At 34.5% G+C, this 13,742-nt stretch overlaps 1 protein-coding gene across 10 annotated transcripts in view; it reads right to left on the bottom strand.

Moving 5' to 3' along the window:
• PHC3 (polyhomeotic homolog 3) overlaps nucleotides 1-13,742 on the bottom strand; it is an 87,154-nt gene that overhangs the window by 2,446 nt on the left and 70,966 nt on the right. For 7 of the 10 annotated variants that reach the window (XM_030822819.1, XM_030822818.1, XM_003256440.3 and 4 more), the window contains 3 exons: nucleotides 9,150-9,264; nucleotides 5,121-5,253; nucleotides 4,798-5,029 (listed from right to left, as the gene is read on the bottom strand). In XM_030822819.1, coding sequence (XP_030678679.1) covers nucleotides 4,798-5,029; nucleotides 5,121-5,253; nucleotides 9,150-9,264 — 480 coding nt within the window. Of the gene's footprint in view, nucleotides 1-4,495; nucleotides 4,625-4,797; nucleotides 5,030-5,120; nucleotides 5,254-9,149; nucleotides 9,265-13,742 lie in introns of those variants that run through there. The other 3 variants (XM_012510771.2, XM_030822820.1, XR_004032346.1) reach the window with 2 other exon arrangements.

The raw sequence follows: 13,742 nt of genomic DNA on the forward strand, positions 1-13,742 counted from the left end.
CTTCACAAAAAGGACTATGGTGTTACCTCAAAGCATGCCAAATAACAGGTTTGGGTTAACTAGTTATACCTCATGAACTTATCTATGTATAATATATCCTTCACATATAGGTAAAGAGGAAACAAAAATATGTTTTGTCATTTAAAGAACAATCTAGAAATATTTTCTCAAGTAAATACGACTTGCATTATCATTTGTACCTTATCCTAATTTATGACCTTCACTTGACAAGTACATTTAAAATATTTTTATTGTTCACTCAGGACAGATCAAATCTCTCAAGACTGTATTACCAATCTATTGCAATGCTGCTGAAATGTATTACACTGCTTGACTTGAATATCACTGGGCTTGTCTCCACTTTTGTTAAGAAAACAATTCTCACTGAAATTATGAGCTTGCTGGCGAATTTCCTGCCATATAAGCAATATTTTAGCTCTCAGTCTAAACCAGGTGCTTTAGCAGGTACCACAATGCTAGTATCTACCTGAAACTCAAATGTTTTAACTGTCTACCAAATTTTCACATCCAAATTACTCAATAAACTTACCCATTAAGGGTAAAAAAAAACCAATAGGAAAGGTAATGAATTAAGTAGCTGAGACAAGAGAATATAAAAATATGGAAGCTTTCTTGAGAGACAGTAAAATTTTAAGATGAATTTAAGGATACACATAAAAACTGACAGCTTAAGTTTTTCTATTTTATCCAAATCAGCATTCTAAGGGAAAACACAAAAAGATAACGAAAAATGAAAATAGTTACATTACACTTTTGGATGCCACAATTTTGCTAGTTCAATTATCCTTTCTACTTGCAAATGTATCATCCTCTTGTTTATGTAAGATTATGATGTCTTACAACCCCAGCACAATGCGCAAAGCATTACAGGTCCTGAATGCGTAATATTTGTCAATAAGGACTGAATTAGTGAATACACAATAAACAAAAATATAATCTGCTACAGAAGAGCTATCTGTAAGCGTAATACATTTTTTTCTGTGTACAGCTGTGTGTCCGTTTTTTCTCTTGCTTATTTCTTTTCTCATGTCCTCTGTTACTTGTATCTTTACTGTTTCCTATATAACAACAAGCTTTTCAATTTCTATTTTAATAATTTCTCAGACTTTGAAAAATTGACATTTCAATACCCTCTACAAAATGCTTATGCTTTTGCCCATTTATCTTATAAAAGAAACTATAGTTGAAATGGGATTACTCACCATAGAAAAGCCCCTTTTCTTTTCCCAGAGGTAGCTCTCAACAAAACTGGGCAGACAAAACTGACTAATCTTGCATCTAGTTGTGACTTCATCCTTCTTTTTATGAAAGAACTAATGTTCTTCTCTCTTCAGTCTTACTTACAAGAACACAGGAAAGAAAAGAAGAGAGAGAAAGATAGGGTGGGACTTACTTAGATTCAGAAAACAAGAGCAATGAGAAGTAATGAGAACTATAAGAGCTACATTTGGGAATAGAAACAAGGAGTTCTCCATGAGGAAAATATGTAGCACATTCCTGTTCCTCTGTATTGTGAGATTCCTCTTCAAATATCCTCTTGTAGGTGAACAGTAAATGTAGTAGCAAAATAATAAAGAACAAAAAGTGTTTTGGGAATTAGCACGATCCAACAGGAATGCATTTTAGATCACAAATTTCTTAAGCTAACCACAAAAGAAGTGTAGTTGCATCAGTATAGAAATTAAAAAAAAAGTGACTTAGAAAAATTGGAAGCAAGTACGCTTCCAGAAACTCATTACAGAAAAATATATTTTAAAAACAATTTTAAGTGCTCAAGGTATATTGAGATAAAGTTCTGAGTTTCTGACATTAACATCTACTTTGGTAAAATGCCTGGATCCCAGGGATGTGTACAAAACATACACCAACTGACACAGCCAGTCAGCTGAGCTAGCTTCACCTCACCAGAAGCAAGTGCAGTGCAGCTCTCAGCACAGGCAAGGACCTCTGCACATGGGTCCCAACTCATCTTGCAAGTGTCTGGCATCACTTCTCCAGCTAAACTCAAAACAAAACACCCTGCACAAAAATTGACCACAGTAAGGTTGGTGAAAAGCTATCACCTGCCATTCAATACTACAGAATAAACAAGTCCCAATACTGATATTACAAAAACCAGTAAATAGTCATGTTTTAAAAAAATGATTCCTAGTTTATATGCCTACAGAAAAATCAAATCTACTGTGGATTCACACTTCAATAGAGGACAAACTGATCTCTGCAAAAGGCAGTTCACCATAGCAAGGAAAGGTTAAAGAAGATAACCTGCAGTAAATTGAAAATAAGGATTATTCCTGTAGATAACTTTTTAATGCAGAGAAAATTATGAAGGCGGTAATTTTTCATTCTGTTAACAGCTCTGAGATCCTGGTCTACTGCATACAAGCTCTAACATAGTCTGAACAGGATGGTTAACAAGATGATATACAAAGAGAAGAGAAAACTGGAGGAGTAAATATAAATGCCCTGATTAAAGAGGGAAGGAAGCCTATCTCAACTGGAAAGAAATAAAATACAAAAGAGATTACAAAATTTACAAGCTTATTCATTCTATGAGAAAAGCTTGGGAGTAACTACTCAGGGAAAACAAACAGCGCTTAATGAGAGCTAAAAGAAGCTCAAAACGAAATTTACAAAGTCCAGAGAAGCAGAAAGAAATGAACATTAAGGCATTTTCTGGTACAAGATTACCTTAAACTATAGGCATTATGCAGAGAAAACTTCGAGAAAGGTGATATAACTAATCACACAAATAAGCTTATTATTTGGCCTGTCAAAGCAGTTTGGAAACATTCCCATTTCATAAGTAAAGAAAAGAGTCATATTAACCAGACTCTAAAACAGTAGTAAGCAATTCTAAATTATATAATAGCTGTGTCCTTTTTATGATATATAATGTTTTCTAAATACCCGGCAACAAAATTAAGTGTCTAGATGAACTCTATAAGACAAGCATTTTAAGTTATGAGGAATATTAAGTTTTATGTTTTTTTAACTCAAATGAAGCAAGAATGAGACAAAGGAATTTGCCTTTGTTCTGGTAAAGTAGCCACATGGCAAATGGATGCTGGGGAAAATTAGCCTAAATACAAAAAGAAGTGAAAGAAGAATCAGCAGTATCTATTATTTGTTAATTATTCGGGCAACTACTTTCCTCAGGATATAAACCAACTCTCCTCTGCAAAGGAAAAGAAAAACTTCCCCCAAATGAAAAATCAGGCTCACAAACAGATCATGTGCCCTGCGCGGCAGAGTGACACTACTTCTGAAGATGACAGAATCAAAGCCCAGCCCCAGGTATCCACATAGACGCCAAAGTTAATTCTCAAGATAGCTATACTGGTCTAAAAACTAAAATTGGTTTCATTAGATACTAAAACCACAACCAGTGAAGACCCACTATCTTCTAAATACATCCAGTTTAAAACAGATTCTAAATCCACGTGGTCAGCAATTAACTCACACCTAAGTTTTCGTGGGCACATGCACATGTTTAAAAATCTTCCCATGAAGTATCTCCACTTTAAACAATTCCATCTTTCTTTAAAAGCGGCCGTATTTTTTTGAAACTTAGCATTTCTAAAACAAGCTATTGATAAACTAATTTAACAAAATCTCACAGAATTCTGTATATGAGGTAAAGTGGGTGACAGATTCTTTGTAACTATCATTCCTAAATATATTTTCTTGTATAGCATGTTAGCTCTAAGTATGCTTCCAAGACTTTAGTTGCCATCAGAGAAAGACTAATTAGCAACAATAGCTGATTAGCTTATTAAACTGTAAAAAGTTAGTAGACAAGTTCAAATAGGATGTATTCTTCTAGAAAGCTTGTATCAAGAGAAATGATATGATTCGCAATAAAACCAAAAGGAAATAAATTTTTTGTTTTAGTCTCCTCATTTTCCATATGCATAAGGTCAAAGTGAATGACAAGATTTACTGATTTAAAAATATATATATATACATATATATACAGTCTTAACATATGTAACTAGTGTGGGTCTCATCATGAGCAAAGGTGCAGCTGTCTTTAGTAGCCAGCCCCTTGGAGAAAGTGGATATAAAAGATTATTGTTGTTTTAGGGAAAAAAGATAGAGACTTAAGGTGATGGAAAGAGTATCAAAATGAGAGAACAGGAAAACATAAATAAGAAAGTTACCCTCAATATTAGAATGAATATAATTGAATTTCAGCTATTTGAAAAATAAAATTTGAGAAAGGCTCTTGATGTTTGTTTATTGCAAAGAATCAAAGAATGTACCTTCTTTTAAAAGAACTAGCTTGATTTTTTCAAAGAAATCAAATTTTTACCATATTTTAAAAGGTTTTGATTAGCTTTCAAAAATGTAAAAAAAAAAAAGTCTCTCTTACTTCATTTTTTAAAAGGTTAAATTAGGAAATAAGGAGAAATAGAATAGAAAAATAGAAGAGCAGAAAGGAAGAAGTGTCTGATTCAATCTCTCTACTGACCTCTCGAGAGAAATCAGACTGAAGAGAAGAAAGCACCTTTAATATCTTCACCGGCTGAGGTGTCACAGCAGAAGCAGGACTAGTCAGTTTTTATCGACTTGGGAGGGTATGAGAAAATACCCAGTAGTGCTGAGGGAATAAGCAAGAGGAAACAGATCATATTTCAATAACAAATGCCATTTAATTTATACATATACACAGTACTTCTCTAGCCCTTTTGTGCAAAAGGTGTGGATGTATCTAACATTGCTGTGTGTGAATGCACAAGAAAAATATTAAGGCCAAAGTGATGAATTACATACCAGGCAAAGAATGGATGAAGGCCCAGACATCATCAACTGTCCATATAGATGGCTCTGTTTGTGCAACTGGTAGCAAGTCACTGTTCTCAGGCATTTTCCGAATTCTCACATCCCGAAGCTCACGTTCTCTTTCCCGCTCACTCTGCCTGCGCAGACGAGTTGTCATAGCAGATGGCACAGAATCTTCATGAGAAGCCAAGTCTTCTTCTGCAGATGGATAAGTAATTGGAAGCTGGAAAATGTAGTACAAGCAAAATACAGCATTGCACTTTCCTTGCATTTCTGAAAAGGGTATTTTACATTGAAGTGAAGTTTATACAGACCTGCCTAAGGACATGTTCTCTCGCTGCCCCATCAGGGCCACTTGGACGACGGCCACGATGCCCAAGACTTTGATTATCAGGCTTACGATTCCAACGACTAAGTGCAAATTTTTTAGAACAGCTAACATTGTACCTAAGAAATTCAAGTAAGAAAAAATATTTAATGATATATGGGACAATCCATTTAGTATTTAATTGTGACTTTTAAGTGCAACTGTGAATCAGTAGATACCATAATACATCATTAATGAATGTAAGACCTCATAAAATAAATATACTGTTCAATGGATTTACTTATGCTAAAGGTCAAAAAACAGGCTCTGTGTGTATCATAATATATCTCTCAATATAATACTGGACATCTACAACAAGGTATTGTATTTTTCCCTGATTACAGCATGACAGTGGGAAACTTCCTGCAAAATACAGAGGATAACAAATTTTCATAGCAGCAAAAAAAATGGAAGGTTCCAAAAGAAAAAGAAGTTATGTAGTATCTAAATGTTTATTCATTTTTCTAAGTAAAAATCTGATTTTTCTAAGTAATAACTTCCAAAGAGACATTAATTTTTAAAAGTTTAATATACTAGGGAGAGGATCTCAAGCAGCTAACAAAAGATTTTTCAAGTATTATTAAAATCAACGAATGAAAATGTAAAGTGGAGATTTTAAAGTTACACAAGGAATCACTGCTCTCACTATTCAGAAAATTCAGAAGTACATAACTCTTTAATGAAAGATTTTCTTTTATCACAATAGACTGCCTAGTATTTTTGAACATAGATCTTTATAAGACATGATGACAGCTTAAAAGAATCGTATGTCTTTTAAAGTATCCTAAAGCCCTGGAACCAGGACTGGCAAACTTTTTCTACAAAGGACTAGATGGTAAATATTTTAAGTTTCATGGGCCATATAAGTTTCCGTCACAACTACCCACCTCTGCCATTGTAGTGTGAAAGCAGTCATTGAAAATATTGAGCCAGGCACAGTGGCTCACACCTGTAATCCCAGCACTTTGGGAGGCCAAGCTGGGTGGATTACTTAAGCTCCAGAATTCAAGACCAGTAAATGGCAAGACCAGTTCAAGGCCAACACGGTGAAAACCCATCTCTACCAAAAATACAAAAACTAGCCAGGTGTGCTGGCACACACCTGTAGTCCCAGCTACTTAGAAGGCTAAGGTGGGTGGATGGCTTGAGCCCAGGAGGCCAAGGTTGTAGTGAGCTGTGATAGCGCCACTGCACTCCAGCATAGGTGACAGAGCCAGACCCTGACTCAAAACAATAAATTTAAAAAATAAAAAATAAATAGAAAATACTGAATAAGCATGGTTGTGTTCTAGTAAAACTTTCAGTAACAATAACAGTAAAATTTGAATTTCACATAATTTTCATGTATCACAAAATATTATTTTGATTTTTTTTCCCAACAAACTAAAAATTTCAATATCATCCTTATCATGAGCCCATACAAAAAAATGAACAATGGGAAAGACTTGGCCTGGGTGAGCTTGCCAACCTTTCCCTAGAAAGAAGAGTGAGAAGAAATGATCTAAGAAACAAATTTCTGAAAAACTATGCAAAGGCTAGGAAAAATATATGCAGTTTCATTTTTACATATATGAAACTGCCTTGGTAACTTATTTTCAAAAATCTGTTTTGTAGAGATGGGGGGGTCTCACTGTCTTGCCCAGGTTGGCCTCAAATTCCTGGGCTCAAGCAATCTTCCCACCTCAGCCTCCCAAAGTGCTGGGATTACAGGCATGTGCCACCACACCCACCCTTCAAAATTCCTTTGCTCCAAGAAAGTTACAAGAATAAATCCCAATTAACTTTGCTATTGCTAACTATTCTAGAACCAGTATGCTGACACCAAAACAAATTCTCCTCACCTACATTTTATAAAGATATCAAGAGGTGGAAATAAAAAGTACTATGATAATGAATATGCTATTTTTCCCATAAAAATGTAAGTTATCTTGAGAGCCAATTCATTTCACCCTAAAACAATTCAAGATCCTGCTGTGTTCATAATGTGCTCATCTGTGGGCTCAGCAATGTAGGTTTCTGATTTCCATTTATATCAACTGACAAAACTTCTTTATCCGTTAAGAAAAGAATAGAAAAGACAGGCTAGCTTTATACTTGATATTTTGTCCATAAATATTTAGCTTTCCAAGACAGCTAGGCAGACATGTAAATGGCAATGGTTCCTCCCTGACCTAATCTACCCTCTCTCATCCACATTTTCCTGTTAGGGCCCCTACCCTGCTAAAGAGGTTCATTGAAAGGATACTAATGTGACAGCTCAGCAATCATCTCTGAGAGAAGACTGATGGCAGCATTAAGTGTTCTCAAATATTTTTAACTAGTCAAGAAGTTTAAAATATTGTGAAAGGGAGTCCTTTCCCCAAGTTTTTAAATCACTTAGAATCAGATAACTATTGTTCTTTCTTGTGGTATATGCAAACTAGAAAATTCAAGTTAAAAGATGAGTTACATAATTTGATTATTGATTTATCAGTAACATCAAAGCATATTTGAAAAACAGACTGACAACCAAAACAATGAACCCAATTTTGGAGGAAAACACTTCTATTATTTAACTTAAGTTTTACTAAGTATATTTTGGAAATAACCTATACAAAATAAAATGTTCAAGTAAGAAATTCCCTAGATGTACACAATTATATTAATTTTTTTTCATGAGGTTAAGGTTATTTAGTTTTTATGGATGCATAATAGATGTACATAGTTTAAGGGTATGTGTGATAATTTAATACATTCATATAATCTGTAACGATCAAATCAGTGTACTTGGGATATCCACACCTTAAACATTTGTCTTTTCTTCATGCTAGAACCATTCCAATTCTCTTCTACCTATTTTGAAATATAGTACAAGCTATAGTCATCCTATTGAAGATCTTAAATCCTTTGAGAGAAGGATTAATTACCTTTTTGAACAGAGAACCAATTTCAAAATAGTGTGCACACACCTCAACTTTAGTGGTAAGTATCTGTATTACTAGGATTTATTATTAGAATTAGGGTGGGGTTCTTTTTTAACATAAACCAAACTTGGGAATTATACGATTAATGAAGAGACTAAACATTTATTTTGTTATTAATACTATTTATCAGCCAGGCGTGGTGGCTCACACATGTAATCCCAGCACTTTGGGAGGCCGAGGCAGGCAGATCACCTGAGGTCAGGAATTTGAGACCAGCCTGGTGAACATGGTGAAACTCCATCTCTACTAAAAATACAAAAATTAGCTGGGCATGGTGGCAGGTGCCTGTAATCCCAGCTACTCAGGAGGCTGAGGCAGGAGAATCTCTTGAACCCAGGTGGTGGAGGTTGCAGTGAGCCAAGACGGCACCACTGCACTCCAGCCTGGGCGATAGAGTGAGACTCTGTATCAAAATAATAATAATAATAATAATACTTATCTATAATAATGACTATTGAAAATACTAATTCAGAAAAGACAAGTATTTTGCTGTCTGATAATGTTAACAGTGTGGGGAATTTATGCTACAGCTGTCCCATAAGAAATCTAAAATAAATAGGATATGACTCAAACAAATGGAAACATTTTAAAACAACACAAAGTAAATCAAAGTATTTCAATAATGATAAAACAGTTGATAAAACAAATACTGTTTTTGATACTTTAAGGACTAGTATTATATAATATCGTGATGATTTCATTGGAGGGATTCTCCTAAATATATTCTTACCATCAGGAGATTACTACTTTAATATTAGATTATACTGTACAATTGATTTTAAGCATTATCAATATGTAATTTTCACAAAGCAAAATCTAATTAACTAAATACTAGGTGGCTCCAGATACTGCCTATTTGTATTATTCTTCTATATGATAATATCTAGGTTTCTTCCATAATATTACATATTGAAATATCTATAGTTATCCTTGGTAAGCTATTCAAGGGTTTTTTGGTTTTGCTGCAATGGCTATTTATCTGTCCTTTGGGAAATTCAAGAGCACAGAAATACCTTTTGGCACATGACATAGTGCAGAATCGTTTTGACCGCAAAAATTCATTAGCATATCCCATTTTCCCACAGAATTCACACTTGAGCAACTCACTGTCCATTTCTTCTAATGTCTCTAAAAAAGAAGGAAACAAAGGAAAAAAAGGTTCCAAAAATTTAATTATGCAAATTTTCTTCAAGTCTATACTTTGGTTGGATACTGCTAGCAAACCAATGGCCCTTTCACTTTTCAATCCACGGCCACTCTGGCAGGGCAAAGCCTTCAAAACACAACCACTGCTACTAATGCCCTCTTGCTTCTGCATAAAAATTATAAGGAGTTTCTTTCTATATAAATAAGCATAACATTTTAAAAGGTTCATCTTGCTTCCAATCCATCTAAAATGTAAAAAAAAATTTATAAACACTGGGAAAGAAATGAAGATGAATAACATAGGCATTACCGTCCAGGAGGAACACTTTCAAAAAGCTGAGGGTGGGATATGAATTTTGATAAATTCACTGTGGAGATACATAGCAGGGAACTCTTAATTCTAACTGGAGAGAATAAAGATGGCTTCAAAAAGGTGAAATTTTGATATGTCTGATTTTACAGGAGCATGCAAAATAATTAACTCTCTCAAAGATCTGCAGTGTATGATAAAATATATAAAGATGCATATATCAGGAGGCTGAGGCAGAAGAATCGTTTGAGACAGGGAGTTTGAGACCAGCGTGGGCAGCATAGCAAGACCCCATCTCATTCATACATATATATACATATATAAAATTCTTTAAAAAGATGCATATATCTAATTATAAAACAGTTCATTTTAGTTATATTGCATTAAAAACTAGGCTTAAAAATCACAGTTTCATAATTTCCAACCACTGATGCTTTTTTTCATCATGCTTTTCTTCAACTTAATGGGTGCTCCCTACTAAGCAACAATGTCCTTCTTCCACCCTACATATGTAACTATCTTCAGGCAGTAACACAAAGTGCAAAGAATCTTCCATCCTAAATCCTTGGGTACTCGGCAGGAGTCACCCATAAGCAAACAACTTAACCTTCATGACCCACAATTTTCTCATCTGTAAAATGGGGTTTATAATACATTTCCCAAAGAATTGAAATGACAATTATTTGTGTGCCCAAAAGGTAGTCGGCATTAAAAGTGACAGTTCCATTTCCTATTTTCCACATAAGAACTAAAAGGGTAGTATGACAGGTAATAAGCGCTCAAGAAATACTTTAGTAAACTTGTTAAATTCTTAAATCAACCACATTTTGCCATTTTCTTGAATCATCATAATTCCTTTGCCAAGTCATATTAAAAAAATGCAACAAAAGTGTTTTACTAAAAAGCATTTTACTAACTAAAGCTTTTAGCTGTGAACTCCGTATGTGTGCTCTTTCTATGTTACTCATTTAATAAAGACTAAGGTAAATATAGGGACTCAGAAATGTAGACATGGGTGGCGTGTACTCAGTAAGCTCAGGTACTCACACTATCCCAGTTTTACTGGGGAAGCAGATGGCAAAGTGCTAAATTAAGTGAAGTAGCAAGAACTACTAAAAAAGCAAACTGTGGATTAATATTTGACATTGGTGGGGCATCCAAATACATTATCCTGAATAATGAAATCATGAACTGACAAGTGACCAGTTTAAGGAAATTCTCAGGACTACCTTCGTAAGCAAAAGTCACCAATTTAGTAGCAATAAGGAAGAAACAGTCTCAAAACAAGTAAATTAAAAATTGCCCCTTCCAATGACCTTCCAATGGCCCAGTCAGGAGATCCACCAACACATTCCTGAGACCTGACAACATAATTCCTAGAAGTACTGTTTTTATTTTGTCATGCTTATAATCTGATCTTACTATAATCTGATCTGACTGAGAAGCCTATAGGGAGACAGAACTTCTCACTCAACCACCACTGCCATTAGTTACAGCCCTGAAAGAGTCCATTCCTCAGGGTTATTCCAGGAAGAGGATATGCTAAAAGCTTTGTTTCAAAGATCTTTTGTTAATTAACATAGCAATGTGCAACACCTGATAATAAGTTAGAATACCTTATGAAGGAGAAGGAAATGTTTTTGTTGGTGAGAGAGAGGAAATACCAAACAGAAATGGTTTACAGTTAACCCAACAAAAATAAGAGTATCAGTTTTATTTCTCATAAAGAAGTGAGGGACATTAACAGATTCAAAAATTCTTGTTCTAATGTTCAGTTAGATTTTTAACAAATTTGGTAATATTACCAAGGTCACTCTTTTACATTTATGAACTAGAAAACTGCCAAAAAACTTTTAAAAAACTGCTGATTTAGCTAATAAAAATGGGATTCTATGGCAGAGACAGCTGGTAATTCTCCAGCATCCACTCTTTGCTTTTCTCCCATAGTAACAAAACCCTACGAACATGGCCACCCAGATTAAAAACAAGTTTCTGCCCTAGGTGTGGCTGATTTGTAATCAATGGCATATGACTGTAAATGCTCACAAATTCCAGATGGTGCTCTTTCCCCCATCTCATTGGTTAGAATGTGATCATGACCATCAGCTATCTTGGAAATAAAAGCAACATTCTACGGATGACAGAGACATAAGACCCTGGAGCTTGAGTGCCCAATACTAAGGAACTACCACATAAGCCCTGGACTGATCTTTGGGTTATGTCAGAGAAAATTAAATTCCTATCTTCTTTAATCAAGTATTATTCTGGATCTCTACTGAAGCGGCCAAACCTGCTTCCTAATCTAGATCCCCCATTTTCTGGCATGATGGGAAGTTATTTTTTATTTCCCCCAAAGACCTGAAATCACATAAGGACAGCAGCAAAAAGAGGCAATGAGATGGAAATCATAATCAGTGTGATGATATACCAAGGAAGACCATAAGCTACTCTGATGAATCACAATCTACTGGTTGGAGACTCTCACTACAGAACCAGTCTAAAGAGAACCACAGTTTATCCTTTATATGCTTACTAGAGGTTTTTTATGTTGAAACTATATATACTACTAAAACCAAAGCCACTAAATAAGTTACCTCACCATTTTACACTATAGTACTTCCTATAAACACTGAAGTACATAGTAATAGAAACATGAAAATTATAAAATTACCTTGGGAAATTAGAAAATATTTAAAATTTTAGCACATTTTATATAAACATTTCTCCTCTATGAAATATATTATCTCTACATCTTCCTTTCTTTACTCTGATATCATATCCTGCCGAACTACCCCTTTGCCTTGAGAACATCAGTCCTTTCCTTCCTCTTCCTGCCATGACTACAGGTGTCAATTACATGCAAAACTTATACATACATCCCACAGACAGCCATCAAAGTTTCCAAAAACACTTTTATTCATATCACCTTCCTAAAAATCTTCAGTACCTATCCACCCACCTTCAAACCATCCACCTAACTTCAAACTTGCTCGTCTTAATATCCAAGGTTCTCCAGAAACTGACTCCGCCATACTTCCCACTACCCCTCTAATCCAACCCTCTACTCTTCATTGCCCTCTCTCGAAGTTACCTAGCACTTACACATTCTTCGTGCATTTACTCTTAGTGTTCTAATCTGAAATGTTCTTGCTGTTTATCTTAAATCTATGCATTAAATCCACGACCCAGTTCAAATCTCGTTTTTATAGGAAACCCACCAAACTGGGAATAATCTTAGCCAGTTTTAAAGTTCTAAATTCTTACTGTCTATATATAATTCAGTGTAAATATACCATCTGTAGCTCCTTCGTTACCTTTCCTAGATTCCTAGTTCCAAACTACATTAAAAGCTCCTGGAGGGAAAGGGGATTGTATTTTACTTCTTTATGTACATAAAGAATATATACATACATACATATATCTCTCATGTTCTAGAATAGTCTAACATATACTATATGTCCATTATATTATAAACTGAGGATCATACTCTATGTTGTAAAGTTTCCTAAGCAGATTTCCATGTTCTTCCTATTGTGTACACAGGGGGACACATTATAAATACTTTTTAGCCTAGAACTTTCATTTATATACATATTGTAGACATAGGCCAAGAAAAAAAGAATACCTGCACATTCTTTGTTACTTTTCACTTCACATGAGAAATGTTCTCACATAAAATAGTATGTGCAATTAAAAGACAGTATTTGAGAATTAAATGAAATTAAATTCATAAAAACAAAAGGCACAATACAGACCTTATTTGGAACCTGATTTAACTAAATAACTATAAAAGGACTTTAAAAAATTGGGGAAATATTAATATCGGCCAGGTATTATATAACACCAAAGAATTATTATTTTGTTATGTGTGATATGGCATTATAAGGATATGTGTATTATTTTGAGAGAGACACACTGATGTATGTACCGGTGACTACGATTTTCTTTAAAACAAGAAAGAAAGAAAGGAATGAAAGAAGAGAAGAGAGAAGAAAAAAGAAGAGGGGGGGTTAGGAATGGAGGAAGGAAAACAAAATGAATGATGAAGCTAATGTGGCAAAATAATGTTGAAATTGGGTGATAATGTTGAGTCTGGGTGATTGGGAATTTATTATACAATTTCTAATGAATGTTTGAAATTTTTCATGGT

The sequence above is a fragment of the Nomascus leucogenys genome, chromosome 11 (assembly GCF_006542625.1).
Source record: "Nomascus leucogenys isolate Asia chromosome 11, Asia_NLE_v1, whole genome shotgun sequence".
Taxonomy (NCBI): Eukaryota; Metazoa; Chordata; class Mammalia; order Primates; family Hylobatidae; genus Nomascus; species Nomascus leucogenys.